At 38.8% G+C, this 23,952-nt stretch overlaps 1 protein-coding gene across 4 annotated transcripts in view; it reads right to left on the reverse strand.

Moving 5' to 3' along the window:
- THSD7A (thrombospondin type 1 domain containing 7A) overlaps window positions 1–23,952 on the reverse strand; it is a 2,877,792-nt gene that overhangs the window by 1,460,826 nt on the left and 1,393,014 nt on the right. For 3 of the 4 annotated variants that reach the window (XM_044066751.1, XM_044066748.1, XM_044066749.1), the window contains exon 5: window positions 7,154–7,222. The exons of the other annotated variant lie outside the window; for it this stretch is intronic. In XM_044066751.1, coding sequence (XP_043922686.1) covers window positions 7,154–7,222 — 69 coding nt within the window. The remainder of the gene's footprint in view (window positions 1–7,153; window positions 7,223–23,952) is intronic. 4 annotated transcript variants of the gene reach the window in all.

The raw sequence follows: 23,952 nt of genomic DNA on the forward strand, positions 1-23,952 counted from the left end.
ATAATGAAACAGCAGATTTCAACATGTTTGGGGGTCATAGACAGAGCATCGGTAAGTGGTCAACATACACAGTGTGATTATGATTTATGTAGCCGTACTATAATGAGACACTAAAGTGGAAAGAAATAAGCTAAATCAATAATGTGTACTTTGCTGAGAAAGCCTACCTGTCACTGAAACAGGAGTTGTCAGTACTTACTGTTGAAATATTCCACTGCAGATTATGTACAGTATTTCATTGCAGAACTTAAACAACTTACTCATTCCTTTTACACACTAAGCAGCAACACTTGCAAGATATGTAACATTGCTTAATGACACTTTCTTTTGCTTAAATATTTTTATGAAACTTGTAAAATACAAAAATTCCACCAGCGGACAAACCACACTAGTAGCCAGAAATCAAAAATAAGTGTAAAGACAAGCACCAGTGTGGAAACCCAGCAGTCACAGCTCAAAGTATCCACAGAAAAAATAGGCAGCAAACAGCAGGCAGCAGGTGAAATAAATTCAAGAAACACAGCAGTCACAATTTAAAATATCCAAAGGTAAAGTAGGCAGCAGATAAAATAAATCCAAGTTTAATGCATATAGAAACTGGCAAGTGCTTTCACTGTGGAGTCATAGCTTCTTCAGATCCTAGTGAAACAACAACTTTACTAAACATTAATATATCACTGTCATAATACACAGACCAATCAAAAGCTAAAACTAACAAAACAATCAACTAGTTAAAGCTGAATTCACTAAAAAAGTGAACCCAACAAAAAGGAAATAGATATTACTTTCCTTTTCCTTCTAGCTTTTAAAACAGGTTTCAAAGGTACAAATGCATTTAAGCCTAACTCCATATGAGAATGTAGTATGTCTGTCCATTGTGCTTCACATCTCTCTGTTTCATTTTCAATGTTGCCTAACCTAGCATTCTCATATATAGCACCTAACACAGTAAAAGAAAACCTATGAGCATCTGAACATGTTTAGCTAAGGCTTTGGCAGTGTTACCTTTATTTATACAATATATATGGTCCCTAATACATTCAGGAAACCAACGGTTGGTTTTTCCAACATAAAATGAGCTACTTTGCTCAAAGTTGGCTAAATAAACAACATTCATAGTGTCACAGTTAGCCATAATATTTAAGAAATATTTCTTCCCTGTCTGTGGATGAACAAACTCATTACCCTCTCTAACATACTGACAAAAATTACAAGTACCACACTTTTTTGTACCCTCTCCCTGTTTTCCATTACCCAACTTATCCTGGTAACACAACAACCTCTTAAAATTCACCATATTCCTGTAGTAAAACTTGGGAGATGTGCCAACTAATGCTTCAACAGATGAATCAGAGGTTAGAATATGCCAATTATTTTTAATTATATCAGTGACCTTATTTAAGTCAGTGGAAAAGGTCATAGGGACTCTTAAAATACCTGCTGCCTGCTGTTGCCTATTTTACCTGTGGATACTTTGAAATGTGACTACTGGGTTTCCACACTGATGCTTCTCTTCACACTTAATTTTGATTTCTGGCTACTAGTGTGGTTTACTGCTGGTGGAATTTTTGTGTTTTACATTTTGGACTTTTGGTTTTATCAGCAGGGCAATGTTGAAGGATTTTTTGGTAATCCAGCTAAAGACACTGCAATGAATCATGAGCAGTTAATAATGAGAAACAACACAATGACAACATTTCTAAATGTTGATACAAACCCCTTATAGAGCTGTTAGTACTCTTTGAATAAATCTAATACTGTTGAAGGGGAAGCAAGGAAGTTATTTGCTCCTAAATTGAGGATTGTAGAAATTAATTTGTATGAACTTAAATGTTATCAACCCCAAAGACTGCATTTTGAAGCTTGTATACAGTTTAAAGTTATACCAAGGGGCCTTAGGGTTCTTAATATGCCCTTGCACGGCACTTGCTACCCTGAATTATTAGCATCTTAGCAGAACATTAATTTGGAGACTAGTTTTCGCTACCTACAATTGCTGATAGAGTTTTTTTCTACCTAAAGAAACTGAACTTTGTGCTGATATCCAATGACAAGAAAGTGAACTCTATACACTAATATTGCCAGATGAAGTTGATCTGGCCATTAATGAGATTTTAGATAATGTGAGTGCCTGTGAAAGGAAGTTGATTAGCAGTAAGAGGAAGAAACAACCATGATTTAAGTGATTTTCATGGTGATCATGTTTTTTCCTGGCCAAGAACTGTGACAAATGATAAATTGAATACAGCAGTATCCCCTGATGCATTTGAAGGCCATGATGACATGACCTTATCTCAATTAGCACCAAGTAGCTCTCCTAAATTAACTAGTGTGTTGAGTGATAGCTCTGTATGCACCACTCCCCCAATGAGATCGGTAACCAGGTGAATACTAACCAAAGAGGGATAACTCCAGCTATGACTACTACTGTTGAGCAACTGGTGGTTAGAAGGAAAACTGCCATTGCTTTGATGAGGCAGGGTTTTCCGGCTCTGCCACAGCCCATCAAAACACATGGGTTGGGCAACTGCTCACACTCATGCAGTTGAAGGAGGAGGAAGTGGAAAAAGAGCTGTGAAGGAAAGGAGAACAACAGTTTGAAGAGAATGTGGCTCATGATGGATGAACGTTGATACACAATATATCTACGAAGGTATTGTCTGAGGCAGAAGTGTCCATTTTGAGTAAAGGTTTATCTTTCATTCCATCACAAGGTTGTAATGTGGCGGATGTTATTTTTGATTTGAAACTGTTTACACAAAACATTATGTTGACGTTAGTTTAGAGAGACTGGTACTGACAAGAATGTTTTATTTCGTGAACTGGTACATTTGTTCATGTCAATAATTCTACTTTCAAAGTGTTTCTGAGAATGTGTGACTCTGATATTTATAATGTGTTACAGAAAGGTAAAACTGGTTGCAGGTTTGTTAATTTGTCACCAGAAGAGTGGCGTGTTTTGCATTCTCTTATGAATGAACGAAGTATTGTGATAAAATCTTCTGACAAGGGAGCATGGTGGTTGTTATGAACCATGAATTTTATTATAATAGCTTGAATGCCATGTTATCTGATAGTGAAACCTATAGATGTATTTCTAAGGTTGACTTATATGGTTTTATTAGTAGTGTTCATAGTTTTCTCCATAATGCCAAGTGAGAAGGAGCTAATACTGATGATTTATACAGGTACCTATACGTTGATTTACTTTTTGTTCCATTATTTCAGGGTTTACCCAAGATTCATAAGAATATGAGCCGCCCTCCATTTAGACCTATAGTTGCTTGGGGGGATGGCTCACTGAACCTATGTCCATTTAGCTAGAGAAAAAGTTGAGACTGATGTTGGACACATCTTTGTGTTAAAAGATACACACAGCAACTTCTTTTTGATTTGTATGAGTTTTCCAAGGATGATGTGTTTCCATCTAGCAACCTTTTGGTAATACTTGATGTTGTATCACTGTTCACAGTGATACCTAACCAGCAGGGTATTTTAATGGTTAAGGATTTTATTGAAATAAGAAGCAATTTGGATGCTAGATTGATTTCTTTGTATTTCTCCTTGAGATGGTTTTAGAGAATGACAATTTCACATTCGACAATAGATATTTCCATCAGATGCATGGCATAGCTATGGACATATCTTGTGCCAATAGCTACACCAATGATGTTACAGCAGTATGGGAGTGCAAGTTTCTAGTGGGTTTGAGATGGTGGGGTCATCTCATCAAATACAATTTTACAGATGGTTTGTGGATGACCTTTTTATGGTTTGGACTGGCACCATAGTGGAATTAGATTAATTTATTTGCAACCTTCATTCCCCTTCAGACTTTTTGCACCTCACTGGCACTTGGTCCCATACTGAGATACCCTATTTGGATGTTATGGTGAAGAGGGAGCTAGGTAGTAAAAGACTTATTACAAGCCTTTATAGGAAAGATATTTACAAGCCAAGTTTTGTCCATCGTAGCAGTATACATCCTAACCATGTCTTTGAGAATGTGGTTAGGGGACAAATGCTAAAGGCCTCTAGGCTATATGTTAAAGATCAGGATTTTGAGGAATTTATCATGACCCTGAAGAACGATTTTAAAGCTATGGGGTATAATGGAACTGAGATAGCTAACAGTATGTGTGGTGCCCGCAGGCTTAGGAAGGGTGTTGGAAGACCCTATTTTGCGACCACCCCCCAGGACCCACATAGACAAGTTAGAAGGGACAATGTTTTAAGAGTCCCTATGACCTTTTCCAGTGACATTAAATAAGGTCTCTGATGTAATTAAAAATAACTGGCAAATTCTAACCTCTGATTCATCTGTTGAAGCATTAGTTGGCACATCTCCTAGGTTTTACTACAGGAATATGGTGAATTTAAAGAGGTTGTTGTGTTACCTAGTAATCTGGGTTATGGACAATGGGGAGAGAATACTAAAAAGTGTGGCACTTATAATTTTTGTCAGTATGTTAGAGAGGGTAATGAGTTTGCTCATCCACAGACAGGGAATCATTTTTTTTTAAATGTTATGGCTAACTGTGACCCTATGAATGTTGTTTATTTAGCCAATTGTGAGCAATGCAGCTCATTTTATGTTGGAAAAACCAACCGTCAGTTTCATGAACATAGCGGGCACCATATATATTGTATAAATAAAGTTAACACTGCCAATGCCTTAGCTAAACATATTCAGATGCAAGGTAATGCACATAGGTTTTCTTTCACTGTGTTAGATGTTATATATGAGAATGCTAAGTTGGGTAACATTGAAAATTAAACAGAAAGATGTGAAGCAAGATAGATAGCCAAACTGTTTATCATCAAAAATACACTTCTCCGAAATTAAGCAGTAGACCCTACACTTCAGCGAAAGTCGACTTAAATGAAAGTGCACTTTTGCTGAAGTCTAGTTCCCCGGGCCAACCAAAACAAACAAAAATAACCCACTAATACATGTTTTTGCAGGGTGGTAAGCCCCCTGAAGTAGTAAAACTTTGAACAAGCGGACTCGGTGAAGTGGAGTTTGAAGTAGTGAAACTTCAAACATATTGACGGAACCCAGCCAAACTATGTTCTCATATGGGGTTAGGTTTAAATGAATTTGTACATTTTAAACCTGTTTCAAAAGCTAGAAGGAAAAGGAAAAAGTAATGTCTATTTCCTTTTTGCTGGGTTCAATTTTTTTAGTGAGTTCAGCTTTAACTAGTTAATTGTTTTATTAGTTTTAGCTTTTGATTGGTCTGTGTATTATGACAGTGTTATATAAATGTTTAGTAAAGATGTTGTTTCACTAGGGTCTGAAGAAGCGATGGTCCCATAGCAAAAGTGTTTACTAGTCTGTATATGCATTAAACTTTTTATTTCACCTGTTTCCTGCTGTTTGCTGCCTATTTTTCCTGTGGATACTTTGAGCTGTGACTGCTGGATTTCCACACTGGTGCTTCTCCTTACACTTATTTTTATGTAACTTAATGGCACTTGTTGATTAAAGAATGGTTACTTTTCTGTCATTAACAAAAAGGGATTCGCTATGTAACATAGTTTTTTTTTTTGCTGTTTTCATCTCTTTCTTCCACTTTTCTTTTTTTTTTTCTTTCTTTCCCCTTTATGTCCATTTTTCAGGTCCAGAAGTATCCAAGACAACTGAGCTGCAAGCTTCTCTGGTGACAGAATGCTTACCATTTCCCCTACCCACCCACAGAGAACTTCATAGGATGAGGGCAATAACTCTACCCTTGTGGGTCCCCTGGTGTGTCTTGTAAGCCAGGGCACTGTGCTTCAGAACCTGGTAGAGGCTACGGTTTAGAGGGCCATGGGGAGGTGTTGGCACTCATACTAATCTCTCCTAGAGCATGTAGATGACTCACTGACCATCAACTCTGACCACTGAGCCACTGGAGACCTCCACTGCCACACTACTAGGGTTACCCTACCAAGGTCCATAAAGGCAGGTAATATTTTTGGTCCTCCAGATCATAATGGGGGCTGCTACCCCTTCCTTGACTTCCTCATTCTCCCTTTTTATCTGTCTGCCATTTCTATGTCTTGGTTCCCATTCCACTGCAGCTCAGTGTACTGCTTCTGTCTGACTGCTCTGTATTCTGTACTTTCATCCAAAAAATGCAATAAATTTGGGTCTATCCCCACAAAACATAGTGCCCTTCCTCTCCCACTTTCTTCAACACCATCCTCTTAACATGTACATTTTGCAATTTCCTGGTCTTTTCTCGCCCCATTTCTAGTTGTCATGTATTTCCCCTTTCTAACTTTATAAAAGCCAGAACAGAATGTTCATATAAAGACACACTTTACAGTGAATAAAATAAACCTTTAAACAGTTTGGATAAGTTACAGGTCAGAGTACTCAGCTTAGCTCAGCATAGGATCTTTTGGAAATTCCTGAGAGATCCACACAGGCTCTTGCCCACAGCATTTTGCCAAAAATATATGATACCATTTGTGATTTTATATGCATGCAGAATATTCTGCACATAATTACACTAATTTCATATTTTATGCTGCTTCAGATGTACACAACTGCTGTGGGCATTCCATCACATGGCTCAGAAGTTCAAAGAAACAGTGCAGCATCTTCACATTTTGTTCATTTAAATATATGGACAGTATCACTAGTCACAGATTCCTGTTATCGATCTGTGATTTATGGGACTATGAATACCACCTTAATTTTCAAGAATACATTAGTAACATAGGGTCGTGCATATCTAACGATTAATGTAGCAGCAACATTTGCAACAGTAGCTATTAAATAAATAGGCTAAGAAGCTGTAAGATATGAGAGGAGAGGAGTTATTATTTACTTTAATTGAATTCCATATGACAACAACCACAGAAAAGTTCAGACAGTGCTTTTGGCCATCCTATGTCGGAAAAGTGACATCCCTTTCTATAAAACTTGTATTGAGCTAAACAAAAAATATATATTGCTTTTCAACAAAGCTAAATAAATCATAAAGAAGTATTGTATACTTTATTATGCCATCTGTTTTAAAACTGCATCTCGGGAACTGAATATGTCAAAATGCAGAAAATTAATAGAAATAAAACTCTTCATAACACAGTCCCCATAAGGGACATTATTCCTTTCTGAGCTTTTTGCTGAAATGCCACATAGAATGTTTTAATTACCCACCTGTTATTTCAAAAGTGATTGATAGATGTGGTGCTGTGCTAGGCTTCGACTTGGTCTGAGACTGACTTTCTGAAATAACAGGCAAAGACGTCTATAAGAATAGTGATCATTGATATTTTGACAACAGCCTGCAAATCTAAAATTATCTTCAAAGCTTTCAATCCACATCTATTCTTATATCTATATCTCTGCCCATAACGATACACAAGTCTACACATAAGCCTATATCTATATCTGGTTGTTAATCTAAATCTACATCTATGTCTATATCTATTATATATCTGCATTTATATGTATCTTGACTTGTATATCAAAATGTCATCTCTTCACTTGTTTATCTACATGCCATCTTGAAGCATACTAAAAGTATTTAAAATTAAACGTTACTGTTTGTGACTTGTATCCTAATAAGTATATCAAATATAAATGCCATTGAACACAAATCCAAAGCATGGATGCAGAAAACATAACATCAAACTTCTGTACAATAACAATAGGCAGTTATGAAATCAGTTATACAAGTAAACCTGTAAATGTATATGCCAAACCAGTTATTATTTTTTGTCTTCAGTTATTTCAATTGTAAATATACTGCAACAAAGTTCAGATCCAAACTGCCACTCCAAATATTTATGCCTGCTCCTGTTGTGGGCTGGAACAGAATCATGGGATGATATAATCATAAAATGCACAAATCAGCTGGGTCATGAGAACATTTATACCTTGTTACTACCCACCATTAGACCTTATCTCTTTCTTCAAGGAATGATAGGCCAGTCATATGGGGAGGGTGACTAATGATAACCATGCAATTGTCTAATTATTTCTTAAAGGAAGATAGTGTGGTGGATTGCTTGATCTGCAGAGGAAGATGGTTCTACATAAGGGGTAGTCATTGCATGACAAATCTGTCTGTCCAGTGTGATATGTTTATTTGCTGTAGCAGGTTCAGATCACTGGTTCTGTTGTTTGCTGGATTGCTTGATTTGTGGAAAAATATGAGGTCCTAGACTGCCAGATTGCTAATAACCTGGAATGCAAGTCAAAGATTGCCCCTAAGGGGTTTATAGGCATGGTATACTGGAAAAAGGCCTCCAGCTTCTCTTGGTAACTTCTAGCCCGTGATCTTTTTTTTTATTAGCGCTTAATGTGTTTAGTAACAGAGTATTAGCGCTTAATGTGTTTAGTAACAGAGTATTAGTACTTAATGTGTTTAGTAACAGAGTATTAGCGCTTAATGTGTTTAGTAACATACATCCGAAAGGGGGCATTGTATTCAAAGATGGGCCTTTTCAATTGAGAGGGGTAAGGCTATATATGGATCTATCAGAAATACCTTTTGAGGTCAGCTGTGCCAGATAAAAGGAGTACATAGTCATTATTGAAAGATGATGATCAAACAAGAGGGACGTTATCTGCCCATGTTCCAAGGCCTCTCACAATAATTTCATTTTGGAGTGGGGTGTTTTCTATACTATAAACTATGAGGGGGGGGGGTGTCATTTACCAAATTCAACTATATTGCAGTTATAGCATTTAGTTTTTGACAATTTTCAGAGCACTAGCCATTTACATGAATAAGTTCACAAACCTAGTTAACCAGAGTTCTCCATTAATTAATTGACTGACATTCTTTCCCATTTTGAAACACTTATAATCATACCAGATCCTTATTATTAGCTAGATGATGTGGGACTAAATAGCCTGTGGTCATCAGGATTGTTACACATCTGTTTTACAGCAGTGCTGGACCTGATTAAGAATTGCAAATCAATTTATCAATATTGCCCATCTTTTGTTACATTTAATGTCTGGTATTAAGCTAGGAATTAAGAAGTTGTTGATAGGATCAGCTAGGCTGAAAATTAGCAATACGTTTTAGAAACATTTGAATTTAGACGCTAGTACAAGTTAAAGAAGCTCAAGATTACTTGGATTGCCCACATTAATTAAAACAGATTGCACACTGCACATTGTGCTGATATTCAGATGGGGGAGAGAGGGCACTAAGCTGTATTTTAAAAGAAAGTGCATGTGTCATTTGCACAAAACTGATAAAAAGCTAACAGCTGGAGGAATAGAATCAGCCTAAAAAAAAAAAACTACAACACAAGATTTGCATAGAATTCATGAATGGATCCAATGTTTATGAAGAACAGTCATAGCTGGTTTTGAAGACCATTGGGGTGGGGGTGGTGAGTGGCAGAGGGCAGTGAAAACATTTGGATAAGCAGACAAAGAATGTTGTATGCATAAAATGGGAGAAACACATAAAAACAGGTTTCCAGGAATTACTAGGGAGTTTAATGGGATACTAGAGGAAGAAATGCAGGGTTCTTGCAGGGTCATAGTTGCAAAAGTATTTGCCAAGGTATGACATTCAAGTTTTTAATTGATACTGGAAGATAATGGAAAGGGATTGATATGTAGTTATAGGCATTTATTGCATATTTGACAATGCCATTGTCATAAGATAATATTCAGTGTATTATTCCAATGACTGTTGAATGCAAATAACAGTCATTGCAGAATTCCATAAAAACATGTAATATATCAATATAGGTTTATAATCCATAGGTAGACATTACAGACATCACACCATTTTTGGCCTAGCTAGAACATCATACATGAAGAATTATATCCTGCCTCATGAAAGGACCCACAGGATATGCCCATGGGGAATACGTGACTCTCCATCAAATTAAGATTAGTCTTGACTGTATCTAGTATATTTCTTTGCTTAATATGCAGGGGTAATTTATTCCATAGGTGGAGATATGCTGGGAAGAGAGCCTGTCATTCCACTGCATAGTAGTAATTTACTGAAAGGTATTAAAGTCCTTTGTAAATTCAAAATTAAAATTGAGTCTAAACAAAGCAAAATAACATCTGTACATGTAAATAACATGTACAGGTTACCATAAAAGAGTGCTTTATTCACAATGCCAAATCCTGTAAACTCTGATTATTTTCCTCTTCTTGAAAATATTCAAATTCGGGAATTTTATGGCAATGTCATAGACAATTGGAACTCACCATTAGGATAGAGGAGTACATGGGTTCTAGGATGACTCTAGAGGAGACCTGTTTTTTTTTTATTTTCCCTTGAGTTACATCTATAGTGAGATAAAGCATGAATGTCCAATTAATATACTCCTTTATGGGCTATGTATATGAACAATGATGTCAAAAAATAAAATATGGTGAAAGGATAGGAAACTTTTGGTTAGGAAAGGAGTCCCTTTTCCAGTCACTGTTTCATGTACCAATGGTGAAGATATATCTAGTATAACAACATTCACCAGTAATTTATAATTCTAAAGGTGTGTATGAATAATTATGACCTCAAAGGTGGAGCTCAGGAAGTAATAACTATAACCATAAAGAATAATGTTGTGGTAGCTCTTATACCACTTATTTTGTGTTCGTGAAGCAGTTTTTATTTAGCCCAATCACTTCACTTATGATTTTTAGGTATATCTGGGTAAAAATGGTTTGGTCCATGTTAATTAGTTTTACAATATTATAATACTCTACTACTTGGAAAGTAAAGGAGCTTATCTGCTCTGTTAATATAACAAGGCTTTTTTTAGGTCTTCCAATTATAATTCCAAAACTCACAACTGCAACTCCCAGAATTTAATTAAACAAAAAAAAAAAAAGTAAACAGAGAGAGAAAATAGAGGAGAAGAGCAGATGCGGACGATCGTTGTATTCTTTTAATTTTGATTTATTTTTTTTTGCAGCGGAAAAAACTTCCGGCATCTTCCAAAGTGGGGACTGCATCCCCTCAGCCCTATTATTTTTATATACTAACTTCCAGGAGTCGTATACCTCATAGAAAAGTGAACACAAACTAACCTCATACTTGATATACGTAAGTCTGCATTTTCAAACATTCAGTGTCACAGTTTCAGGGCTTGCACTAATGAATCTCAAAATTATATGTGGTTGTTTCTTTACAGACTATAGTAGTTGTAATATTATAATATGGGAAAACAAAAACAACTAAGAGTAACTGAGTAGTTGGGTTTAGAGGTGAACTGGGGAAAATATATGTTTGGGCAAAAGAAACTATATATGGCAGGTTTTCTTATGAGAAACAAAAGTTGGAAATTTTTAGGAAAAGAGTTTAGATTCGTTGATGAAAGCTTACGTGTTTGATGGAAGGAAATAAAGTTATAAGATAAACAGGACATGTTTATGAGTAAAAAGGTGAATTTAACTTAATAAAGAATTATCTAATAGGAATATTATTTATGCAGTCAGACAATATACTAACAAGGAGGTCATCATGAACATTTTTTTTTGGGGGGGGGGGTGTTCGCAATGTAATGAAATGAAATTTGAAATTTCAAGCAGAAAAGAACATTGAAGAATGAATACAGTTTAGTCAGTAGTTTAGTTTGTATCACTGTACCCTGGATATGCAGTTGGATAATTGCTGAAGGAGAATATAATAATTTTAGGAAACACCGCAAATATGTGGCTATGTAGAATAAAAATAAACAAAGAAAATCATACGCATATAGGTCTATGCCACTTTTTTAAAATACAGAAATAGAAATAATAAACATTCTGTATCACATAAGCAGCTACACTTGTAGCATAAGAAAGAATGAAATAAGTATGATGTTTGTATATCAGTGATGAGCCTTTGTGTAGCTGCATAAAATCTAGAAAACAGTTATAGTGAAAATATGCATAATTATGAAACTGCCTAGACTATGGAAATAGATTTCATAAATAAATGAAGTGCCTATAAAAAAGGTGATGCAAGCATGATATCATCTTTAGAAAATGAAGGAATGGTGTGCCATATTCATAAATAGAAATGACACTGATGATTCCTTTGACACCTTAGTGTCTCTTGATTTTTCATTCTTAATTATTTATTTTATTCTCCTTTTCTTACATCTGTAGTGACAGATATCCCCCACCCCTTCATCGATTGAGATTAGTATTGTTTGTAGCTAATACTGGATGATAGCTGACAGTATGGCTTCTATTTGTGTGACTATTGTTACTGTGAATATATATATCCCTGAAAACCACTTCTAGTGATCACTGATATTCCTGCTTTATAACCTGAAATGAGTATATATAACTTGGAAGCATGGGTCCTCCCCCTAATTAGGGGTGCAGGGGAGCTTGTCCACTGGAAAAAAAGTTTTGTTTTTCATTCATATGAATTCAGTTTAATAACATTCAACAAAATGTCCTTCAGCAAGTCAACATGTTTCAATGGTGTGGGGGGGGGGGGCATCATGGTAACCACAGTCAATACAGTCATGTGAAATTTAGAGCTTTACAGGATATTGTCATACATGAGTGGATTGTAATATTTTCAAAGTAGGATGTTGGCAATTTTCTGTGAGGTGGGTGGTCTAGAATGTTTTATATGTTTTATAACTACATCGGTGATTTTAGTATAAAGCCTGTTCAAAGAAGTATTGCAAGATTAAACAAATGCTATAGACCAACTAGTTTGCAAAAAATTTGCTATGCAGTATCAACATATGTGAAATGCAATGACGGATGGACATAATAACATCTACACATATATAACAAAAAATGTTTCATGTGCAGATGGGTAGGACCTTAATAAAACTAGAAAATTAGATTTATCTGGAATAAGCATTCTGTATAGAAGGCAGCAGCGAAGAATGCCAGAATTCAGAATGTAACAAAACCCGTTAGGGAATTCCTACAAAGGAGAAACGAGAATAACAATAACCCACAAATGCACCAGAGTATAAATTAATGGCTGACATATGAAAGGTTAATGGTCAGAGAGGGCATCGTCTGCTTATGCACGCTGTTCATCTCTGCATTATATTGACAAGAAATGATTACAGGCAGGCTTATTAGCCTGGCACTGGTGAGAATAATCCAATTCAAGCTGTAGTAAAAAGTGCTGTAAAGGTAATACAAAGAGGCTCATGTTTTTCACAAACACAATTTTGTCATCTGAGCTGCAAATGAATGGTTATACTCATTCTATATATTTCAGGATGTCTTAAGCTAATTACCTTCAGGGGAAGGGATTCAGCATTATAAAGTACAAAATCAGCTAAAAGGGTTTATTTACTGATTAAAACATTTAAAAAATGATCTTGTATGGCATACTTTTAGCAGCACAACATTTAGAAGATTTAGAAAAGAAAAAACATTTTTTTCATACACACAAACTCACACACACACACACACACACACACACACACACACACACACACATATATATATATATATATATATATATATATATATATATATATTTAACTTGTTTGTAAAAAGAGAGGAAACAACACTTTTAGGGAATACAAAATGCAGAGGATTAGTTACATCTACTTGGGACGAAATCTTATGTAAAATATTTTAAAGGGCACTTTTTGGTACTTAGAAACATATTTTTTATATGTTCACCACAATGTTTTTGTGAAACCTGCTGCTTCATACCACCCCGGTTCTGTTCTTAATTCGAAGTCTTCTAAGTATCACTACAAACCGCAGGTGTTGCTAATTTTGATATTATCTAACAATTTTAAATTCTTGTTGCCTGAGTTTGGGAGTTATCAGAAGATCTTGCAAAGAGGATGCTTGAAGTTGTTTCAGCTTTTATACTAAAATTATAGAATTTAATTTCATGAGATTACTGATTAACTTCTCAGCATGAAACATTCCCCAGGATTCATAAAGCTTGCGCCTGGTGCAGGTGTAGCGTCGGCATTCTAACACCAAATATGGCTGCCGAGCGATCCAGGTATGAGCTGTTCCCACATGCACTACCTGCGTACACTACGCACGCACAACTCCCGGGCCCTGTATGCTAATTACCGCATGTGCAGCAGTGTAGCATACAAAGGAAGGTATGTAGTGATCCAGGAAGTGGTGCAGGCATAGTGTAAGCATGCAGAAATGTAAACTGTAGAAAACGGTTTACATTTTTGCAAACATAAAATCAGAGCCATGACAGCCAACCAAACACACAAACGGGTAAACGGGTTTGTGCGGCACGCACTGCAGTTGAAACAGGAAGAATATAGGAAAGAAATAAGGAAATGCTGCAGCAGGGAAATTGGAGTACAAATGACTAATTAACACCTAGGAGCCTACAGTGGGCCATTGACAACAGCTAACAAGGCTGCAAGCAGCTACCTGCAGAACAGGAAAGGGAAGGGGCTGTACTGCAAAGAAAACTGTGAAGTGTCAAAGTAGAACAAAGCCAATTTGCAGTATATCAGCTACAAGACACATGTTGCCATGACTAGGTAGGGAAAGTACAAAACAAGAAAGACAGCAGGTGGATGCATGCCTGATAATGGGAGGGGATCCAGGTTTAAAAGTGAATTAAAGGGCAACAGATTAATCAAGGCAGGCAAGCATATCTCCCCAGTAAAGGCCCCACACTTGCAGTACTCATTGTAAAACCCATAATTAAGACACTCTGCAGCTGGAATAGATCATACACACCCAATAGCATCAGCAGCATCCATACCACAATAGTATAAAGTGTGAAAGCACCTCACACAGATTTGTGTATTCCCATACACTCTGCATCAGTGGTGTATACAGATGGGGAACTTTTAGTATGTACATGTTAGGGGCTGCCATAGCTTTGATCCACCAGCATGTGTTGGAGACTGACGGTGCTGTGGAGGATGATGCACATGACCACCTCAGGCACCAGAGGATGAGGAGAGTGTTCAGACCCAGGGTAACCTACCAGGTGATACATGATCTGGAGATAGTAGAGCATTACAGGGTGGACAGAGACATCCTACAACAACTTGTGGAGCTGTGCCGGCCACGCCTCAGAGCCAGAACAAACAGAGGGGAACCCATCCCAGTGGATACAAAAGTATGTGTAAGCCTGAGAATACTAGCTACAGGTATCTTTCAAAGAACAACTGGGGATATCATGGGGATCTCACAGGCATCAGCATCCAGGGTACTACACCAGTTCCTGAATACCATGTTACCACATGCCAATGAGCACATATACTTCCCCCGAATGCAGGAGGAGTTGGCCAGCAATAAGTCTCTTCCACCGTGTGGTAGAATCCCTGAAGGTACTGGGTGCAATAGACTGCATGCACATACACATCAAGTCACCACCTGGTGAGCAGGGTAGGCACTACATAAACCGCAAGGGATACCCCTCCATCAACGGCCAGGTCAATTGCAATGCCCAGGGCATTATCATGGATGTGTGTGCTGGCAGCCCTGGAAGCTATCACGACTCCCACATCTGGCATGCCTCACAACTGTATCAGTTATTCGTCAGGGGGGGCATCCCAAATGGCCACCTGGTGGGGGATGCTGGCTATACACTGGAACCGTGGATGATGACTCTCATCAGAAATGCACACACACCCATGCAGGAATGCCATAATGAGGCACACGCACAAACTAGAATCATAATAGACCGTGTGTTTGGGATACTGAAATCACAGTTCCATTGCTTGGACATATCTGGTGGAGCCTTGCAGTACTCTCCAGGCACGTGTGCCCACATCTTCATAGTATGTGCCATGCTACACAATACGATCCTGCGGAAACAGCTGCAGCAGGGACAGAATGGTGAAGGCCCTCACAGCCCACCACCATTGCCAAGGGTCCCACAGGCACAGAGGTACTCGGACCATGAACACCCTGAGCCAGCCCCAGTAGGCAGACAGAGGCATGCCCAGTATGGCCATGCCTTGGCAAGGAAGGAACGTATAGCACACACACTGAGAGTGTAGGCACCTAGGGACTGACACCTTTCTCCACCTGTGCACACAGTAAACATGGATGGCACACACACAAGACTACCTGTAAATTGTCATGTATAGGGAGTCTACTGTGTGCATCCAACACAGGCAGTCCTCAGCTATTGCACACACAACTGCCATTGGCACAAGGTAAGTCAACACCTGAACAGTAAATTAAGCTATCAGCATATGCTGATACTGTATGTGTAGGTTCATAGGTAGGTACTTGGCCAAAAGCCAGATGCCATTCATAAGCCTAGCCAAAATGTGTCAGCTTTTGCCACCCCATTGAATCGTTAACTGTCCCTCTGTGGAGCAGAGCCAATGGCGGGATCCCTGGGGTGCATCTACTGTTACCGATCAACTCTTCGAGGTTTCCCTTGCAGAGTGTTAGTGAGGGGCTCTGTATAATGTAGTTAGGGATGTTGTTCCAAAGTATGGGGAGTGTCTGTGACAGGAATCCGTCCCTCCAGCATCTTCCAGCTATTGTTGTGGCAAGGTTCAGCTCACTACAGTGTGTGGCTCAGTGTGACATGGATTCCCATAATTGGAGCATATCCATTAAGCCTGAGTTCGACATGGCTGTGTTGGCCAGCAGAGATCATCTCTGGGAAATGAGATGCCACTGAGTAAAGCAGGAGTTTATTCAGTCTGGCTGAATAGGGCATATGTTTGATGCCAGTAATCCCCTTGGCGAGGTACATTCGTGGACCTTCCAGCTGTTAAAAGTGTCTTCTGAGGTACATCCCAAATGGGTTATTATACCCTATGATGGGACTGATGAGTGATGCGTAAAGAGGCACTATAACCCCAGTATGTCTACATGGGAAACCTTTAGTAATCAGATGGCCTACATAGAAGGATGTCCTAACTACTTTGGAGATATGATTGTCAAAGGGGAGATCACTATCTACATTAGTCACTAGATACCCCATTACCTTGTCTGTATTAAAGTGGCTGCCACTTATGTGTTAATATGTGGGTGCTTAACATTCCACAATGGAATGACCATGCAGTTAGTGGCAATTGGCTGGAGGCCATGACACTGACACCCTGTGTCGGACTCTGTGAGCCCCCTTGAGGGATGTCTGTGTCAGCTGGTCTATCGGTCATGGCTCACTGTTCGCAGTTATTGCCAAACATGGTCTGCTGTAGTCCACCTGTGTTTGCCTGTACCTATGAGAAGTATATGCCAAACAGTAGGGCTCCCAGGACTGAGTCCTGTGGGACACCAGTCGTGACTGGTCAAGAGTTGGACCTGGAGACCGCTAGTCGTACCATGTGGGTTCTGTGTGTAAGCCCATTGGCAACCCAACCTGTGATGTATGGGTGTATGTACAGGCTGGTGTGTTTATCAATAATACCTGAGTGGAGCATGGTGTCAAAAGCCTTGGCGAGGTCGAGGTAGTATGTGTGAACCACCTCTCACGTCATCTAACATCTTGGTGACTGTATGTAAGACGTCAAACAGGTTCAGTAGGCATGAACTACACTCAACCAAGCTGAACTGGGTTGGGTCACATGTTCGGAGGTTACCAATGTCTTTGTTAATGAGTGCCACGAGGATGCGATCCATACCATTGCAGACTAGGCTAGTCAGAGTTATGGGGTGGTATAGTTACCATGGTCAGTTTTGATTCCACCTTGATGGAGTGGAATAACTGTTGCCACGTGCCATTGTATGGGCATGTAGCCTGTGGAGAGGCTGAGGTAGGAAAGCTTAATTAAGTGGGGGGGGGGTCAGGTTGTCTTGTACAGTTTGCAAGATGCAGTCTGGGACAACATCTGCCTCCATAGATGCTGTGTTCTGCTGTTAGAGAGGGCCATTTCCACCTGTGTGTCTCTGATGTGTGGGACACTGTACCTTTCGGGTAGTGTTGTGGGCTCTTTAGGGGGTGAAGTATGCACTGAATGTATCTCCAAGAATGTTGGTGATATCAGTAGGATCAGCATATTTTGTGCTATAATTCACACACAGTGCAAATCTGTGTGTCACCACTCAGATCCTTGACATAGCCAAAGAAGGCTTTGTGGTTATCTTTCAAATCCTTGCGTATTTTCCTGCTGATGTTAGCCTTGGATGATGTTATGAGGGACCTATGTATCATACTAATAGTGGTCACTAATGTTTGCCCTTCATAGGATTTGCTGTTTGTCTAGAACACTGTATTACTTCTGTAGTATAGTCTGTTTATTGCAGAGGTCCACCAGACTGGTGTCCTTGTCTAGGAGGAGTGAGTCTTGGTTTACCAGTGATGGCATGATCCATGCATCCGTGTAGGTGCTTATAGATTGCAATTGTAAATCTGTCTGTATCTTGAGCAGTGTTTCCCCTTAGCGTGGGGGCTGCGAAACCCCCCACCCCTGTCACTAGTACTGTACATTTAGCTGTAGGAAAGGTATACACGGTGGTTTCTGTGGGTGGGGGAGATGCTTGGATGTGGAAACAGTGAATAGTTCATGTTCAGATCTAACCAGTGACTGGTTAACCTCTGCTGTGGTGCACCTGTTGCCCATGTTGGTGATGACCACTTCTAGTATGTTTCTGCGCCTCATTAGGGAGGTTACCACCTGATACAGGGAATATGAGGTGATAAATTCCAGGAAGTGCTGGGCCTGGAAGAGAGTACTTGAGTACGTTTCCCAGTTAATGGTAGGGTAGTTGACATCGACCAATGCTAGGGTGTGCATTACGACTCTCATGTTCTCCACTGGCTCCAGGTAGGTGAAGTGGTGGTCCTGGGTCATGGAGGGTGATCCGTGGCAGGCCACAGTTTACATTGCAGTTGTGGCTGATGTTAGCTGCACATGGATGATCTCAGAGGTATCATGCTGCCCCACTAACCTGGAGGTGTATGTATCCCTGATGAATATGGATACACCCCCTCCATGTCTGTGTCAGTCCATGTTCTATGGCTGAAATGTGTGTCATGGGTTGTAGTCTGGTAGTGCTGGTGTGCTCTCAGGAGCCTTAAGACAGGTCTCAGTTACTGCACAGATGTTGACGTTGTCCATCCTGAGGAGTGCTGTGAGTGCATGCATGTTGTGATCACAGCCCCTGGTGTTGAGTAGCATAACCCTCATTGATTCTGCTATTGTTCTGTTTACTGAGTTGGTATTCACCTTTGAGAATCTCCTAAAAAAGGCACCATGGGGGCACCAATAGCCTTGGCCAGTATTCCAAAGCCTAAGGCTGACACATATGCCGGAATGGTATTGTTGCATGCATGTTTTCCATCTGTGCTTGTTTCTCATCTCTCCTGTATGTAACCTACTGGTAAGCAATAGAAAGCCTGAAACTTATACAAGTCTTCTAGCTTCCAAGATAGGCTTTTGGAGTGACTAAGTATCAGTGTTCTGTATGTTCTTGCTGTACTTAACTGTTTCCTGACTACATGGTAATTTCTCACTGTATATTGTGATCTGAAAGTCTGTTTATTCACATATTATGGCTATGATGGCCTGCACTTTAGTGGTTCACAGACAGCCTACTACCTATCTGCCCAAGGGCAATTAGAAACATAGCTACAGTGTGTTGGCTTTCTCTGCACCATTGAAGAAGTAACTGAGCCTCTGTCAAGCATAGCCAATAAAGCAATTTCAGGCAGAGTTGCCGGAAGCTGTTGAAGACTGAGGTGGTGGAGGGTGATAGGGGCACTTAGTGATCTAAAGAGAGCATGTTAATGTGACAATTCAACACCATTCAATTTCCCCAACAGGTCTCGCAGCTATCAGACTGGACAGGCTCCCCTCCCCCTGGCTGTATGGTTCTGGGACACATGATCCCAGGGGTGTATATTCTGTTACCCATTCTCACAACAAGGTTTCCCTTGAAGTGTGTCAGTGCCTAATGTAGTTAGGAATGTAATTTATTGTCTCACATTACATTTGTTATATGTTGTTATTTCAAGAGTAAGTGAAGCTCAGTGGGTTTGGGGCCCTCCACCCTTTGCTTACCCTCGCTTACACATAGAAATCATCTAAATAGGAAATAGGCGGAAGCAACATTAATGTCAATAGTGTAGTGGTTACAGCATCTGCATAGTATCTGTCATTCGAGGTCCCAATCCCAATAAAGTCAGGGATGTTTATCATGTTAAAAAGTATACCTTAACCACAGCTTGCATATATAGGTAGTAATCGTCTGTATAATAAACATTCAAAACACCCATATAAACCCATGTGTGCTGGAGAGTAAAGTCAACAGAGAATGTAATGTTAAGTCAGCACATAGTGAGATGTTACTTCACTGAAATGTATATATCCTGAGTAGTTAGTGGATGTGGCCGTGTTTGCGCGCACAGGTTTTACGTTACAAAGTTTGTTTAACTGTGATTAACCGCTGCCATAATGTCACACAAACACTTTTAAACATGCTTACAACTGCTTAAATGAGCCTTATTCTGGAGTAAAAACATTTTAAAGCATCGCAGGTGTTGAAACCTGGACCATGCTCACTATAGTCATGGGACTTACCACTAAGCCATCCGAGGTGTATACATGTTTCACAGTCTTTAGACTACACCTTATACCATATGCATTCCACTGTAATGATCACAAATGGGACAGTCATGTTGTGTACATATGTACAGTACATTGCAATGTACTTTGTGGACCAACTCATTCAAGTCCACATATGTATTACTGTTACAAATTAATATGAAATATATATATATATCTATCTATATATATATATATATATATATATATATATATATATATATATATACATGTCAGTGATGTCTGCACATAGATATAAATATAAATATAAATATATATATATATATATATATATATATATATATATATATATATATATATATATGTAGCTATATCTTACACAGTTACATCAATAGCCATATATATAAACATCTATGAACACACTTCGTGACACAGAAGCACTCCAAAGGAATTGAAGTGTACACAAAACACATGCAGCTCAGGTATTATAACTATTAATATTAACCTAATTCACCATAGAAAGGATGGTTGTTGTGTATGTGGAGATTGTGGTGGGGGAGGAATGATGGGTAATGAAATTATGCATCAAGGAGAGCCTGGGTTGGATGTTCAATAAGTGAACTGGAGGGGTATACATGGAGTATGGGGACAATATAAAAAGGACACAAAACAAGAACCTTTCTCATTCATAATATACCCTGTCATGTCACATTGCAACACCTAATTTCACAAACATATGAACATTAACATGTATCAGACATATGTACACCAACTGACTGTCACAATTGTTTTCAGTAGTGAGGAATGCCTGTAGTAAAATGTATATTGTAAACACCATAACATTTGTACAAATCTCAGATGCCTTAGTGGTAAAGTCAGTGACTGTGGTGTTCATGGTCCCAGGTTCAAGACCTGCAAGGGCTGTTAAGTTATTTTGACAGCCAGAATAAGGGCTGTTGGATGCAGGTGGATTAAAACACTACTAAGCAGTTGTAAGCAGGTTTCCACGGGTTTGCGCGATGGTAAGCGGCACTGAAACATGGTAAAGGGAGAAGCGCTTCACAGGTTTAACCTTTACCTAACGTTGCGCAGACCACAGGCAAACCTGCTTACAACCGCTTAAATGTGCGTTATTCACACTTTCCCTACCAGTGCCTACTCTGAGAGGTAAAATAATAACAACTTCCAGGATTAGAACCCGCAACCATGTACTCCATCCTCAGAGTAAGCTAACACTAAGCTACCTGAGATGTACCTATCCCTGTTGTGTATGCAGACAGGTTAAAACACAAAAGGGAGGAATGTGTTGAAATAGGACAACCTGACATGTACTCAATGAAAGGTGTATGCTCATACATATATAGATATATATACATATATATATATATATATATATATATATATATATATATATATAAGAGAGAGAGAGAGATACATTAAGACATGTCGATATATACAGATCTACATATATATGTAGATATATAGATAGGTTAAAAACACCTACGTATCTATGGAGGTACAGATAAACGTATGCAATAAGATATATCATATCTATATACATATACACATATATACATTATTTATTTATTTATTTATATATATATATATATATATATATATATATATATATATATATATATACACACACACACATACATACATGTGTGTAGACAGCATCCGAAGTGTTCATATCTGAGTATAACATGAACCATAGCATTCACACATTCCGCCCCCCCCCCCAAACAATATGAACATAACATATGAAGAGTATATGCCAATACACTATTACAAATATGTTCTATGGACATTGTCACCAACACAAATGCAATGACTGCAAATATCCATGTCAGAAATACACAGACAACTTTCATTTAGCAAAACTTTATTACATTCTGATGTATTGCTAGAAGGATTCAAGGACTAACAGTACCTGCATGCTATACAGGAAGCATTTAACAGTGTCTTAATTAATCAGCCTGCAATTACCATAGTATTAGTCTAATAAGGGATAGGTGTTCACATAGGGAAAGAACACCCACACACATATAGAAGTTGTATAAAAGGGGTTCCTACACACCTGCATTTGCTATGTATACCCACCAACATCTACCCCACAACCAAAATAATTACATCAATACATACTGTCATATCATAAACAATTTTTCAACTACTGTACAACATCTGCTGAAACCTTAACATACCTGGAAACAGACACACTAACATTGCCATATGTGAAATAGTTGCTGTTATACAATTGAACAGCTGTTGATGTTACAGGGTTTGTATGAACTAATCCGGTTTGAGAGGGTTGAAAGGTTCGTACACCAGGAAGTGTTACCGAGTACTGATTATCAGCACAGTATGATACACATTAACACCAAACTAAATATGTCTGGTAAGCACACTGTAAACCCCCTAACATTATATACATAGCTATGTAGATTTGAGCTGGTCAAACATCCTGGCCAGACTGAAACATATGCAGAAGTATTAGGTACAGACAAACCCTGCACAAGTAACAATGCACAGTGGTGCAGTGGTTAACATTGTCACCTCACAGCAAGAGGTTCTCTGGTTCGATTCTCGGCTGGGGCGCCTTCTGTGTGGAGTTTGCATGTTCTCCCTGTGTTCGCGTGGGTTTCCTCCGGGTACTCCGGTTTCCTCCCACATTCCAAAGACATGCATCTGGAGCATTTCTCCCTGGGCCTCCGCTGAAAACAGGCTCTGTGGAACCTAGTCGGACATTCCTGGTCAACAAATGATAAATAAATAAAATAAATAAAAAATAAAATGTTCAGAAATATAACAGCAGTACTCACATTTAGACCAAATCCCCTAGGCATTACACACAATATATTACTGTTCATCTCCATACTGCTGTTGCAATAGATTCCAAACAACACCTCCAGGCTGTATTCCTCACAAGTAAGGCAAAGGGACAATCCCAAGTGCAGTACTCAGTTATACTCCACTGTTGCCATGGTATTGGCTAAGGCAGTAGCAGTGCAGCTGATGTGCATGTAATTAGCTACTTAGGAACACCAATTGGTTATTGGGATAGCACATGTTACTGATCTGTAACTATAAAAGGTTGCCTTGTCACACATTCAAACCATCTGTATCTACCTGTAGGACAGTACAAAACACTGAAAGACAAACCGAAAACGAGTATTATACTAGTCAATAACACCTCCAATTACTAAGAAGGTATGTATAACATGTAGTATGTCTGTGTATGTCGTACCTGTTCTGTAAGAATTACAGTGTAATCAGTGCATATAGTGGAAGTAGCTATCTTGTAGTGATGTATTGTAGTAATGCTTGTAGTATTCTATGTGTGTACTGCTGTAGGTCACAAGGCAAACTCCTCATACACCACAAGGGATGATATGGGCTTGAAACTCACCAATTCGCTTCCAGCCACTGTCATTGTCAGGATTGGTCCAACAAGTATGTGCTATAACAGGGGATAGTATATGTCGATATATTGTAACAGTCGACATATGTATGGGTGTATAAGTAAGATGAACATGTCAAAGGTGGGCTTACTGTGCAAATATGGTTTGCATTGTGGGATGTTGT

The sequence above is a fragment of the Protopterus annectens genome, chromosome 3.part1 (assembly GCF_019279795.1).
Source record: "Protopterus annectens isolate FY-2018-M chromosome 3.part1, PAN1.0, whole genome shotgun sequence".
Classification (NCBI taxonomy): domain Eukaryota; kingdom Metazoa; phylum Chordata; order Ceratodontiformes; family Protopteridae; genus Protopterus; species Protopterus annectens.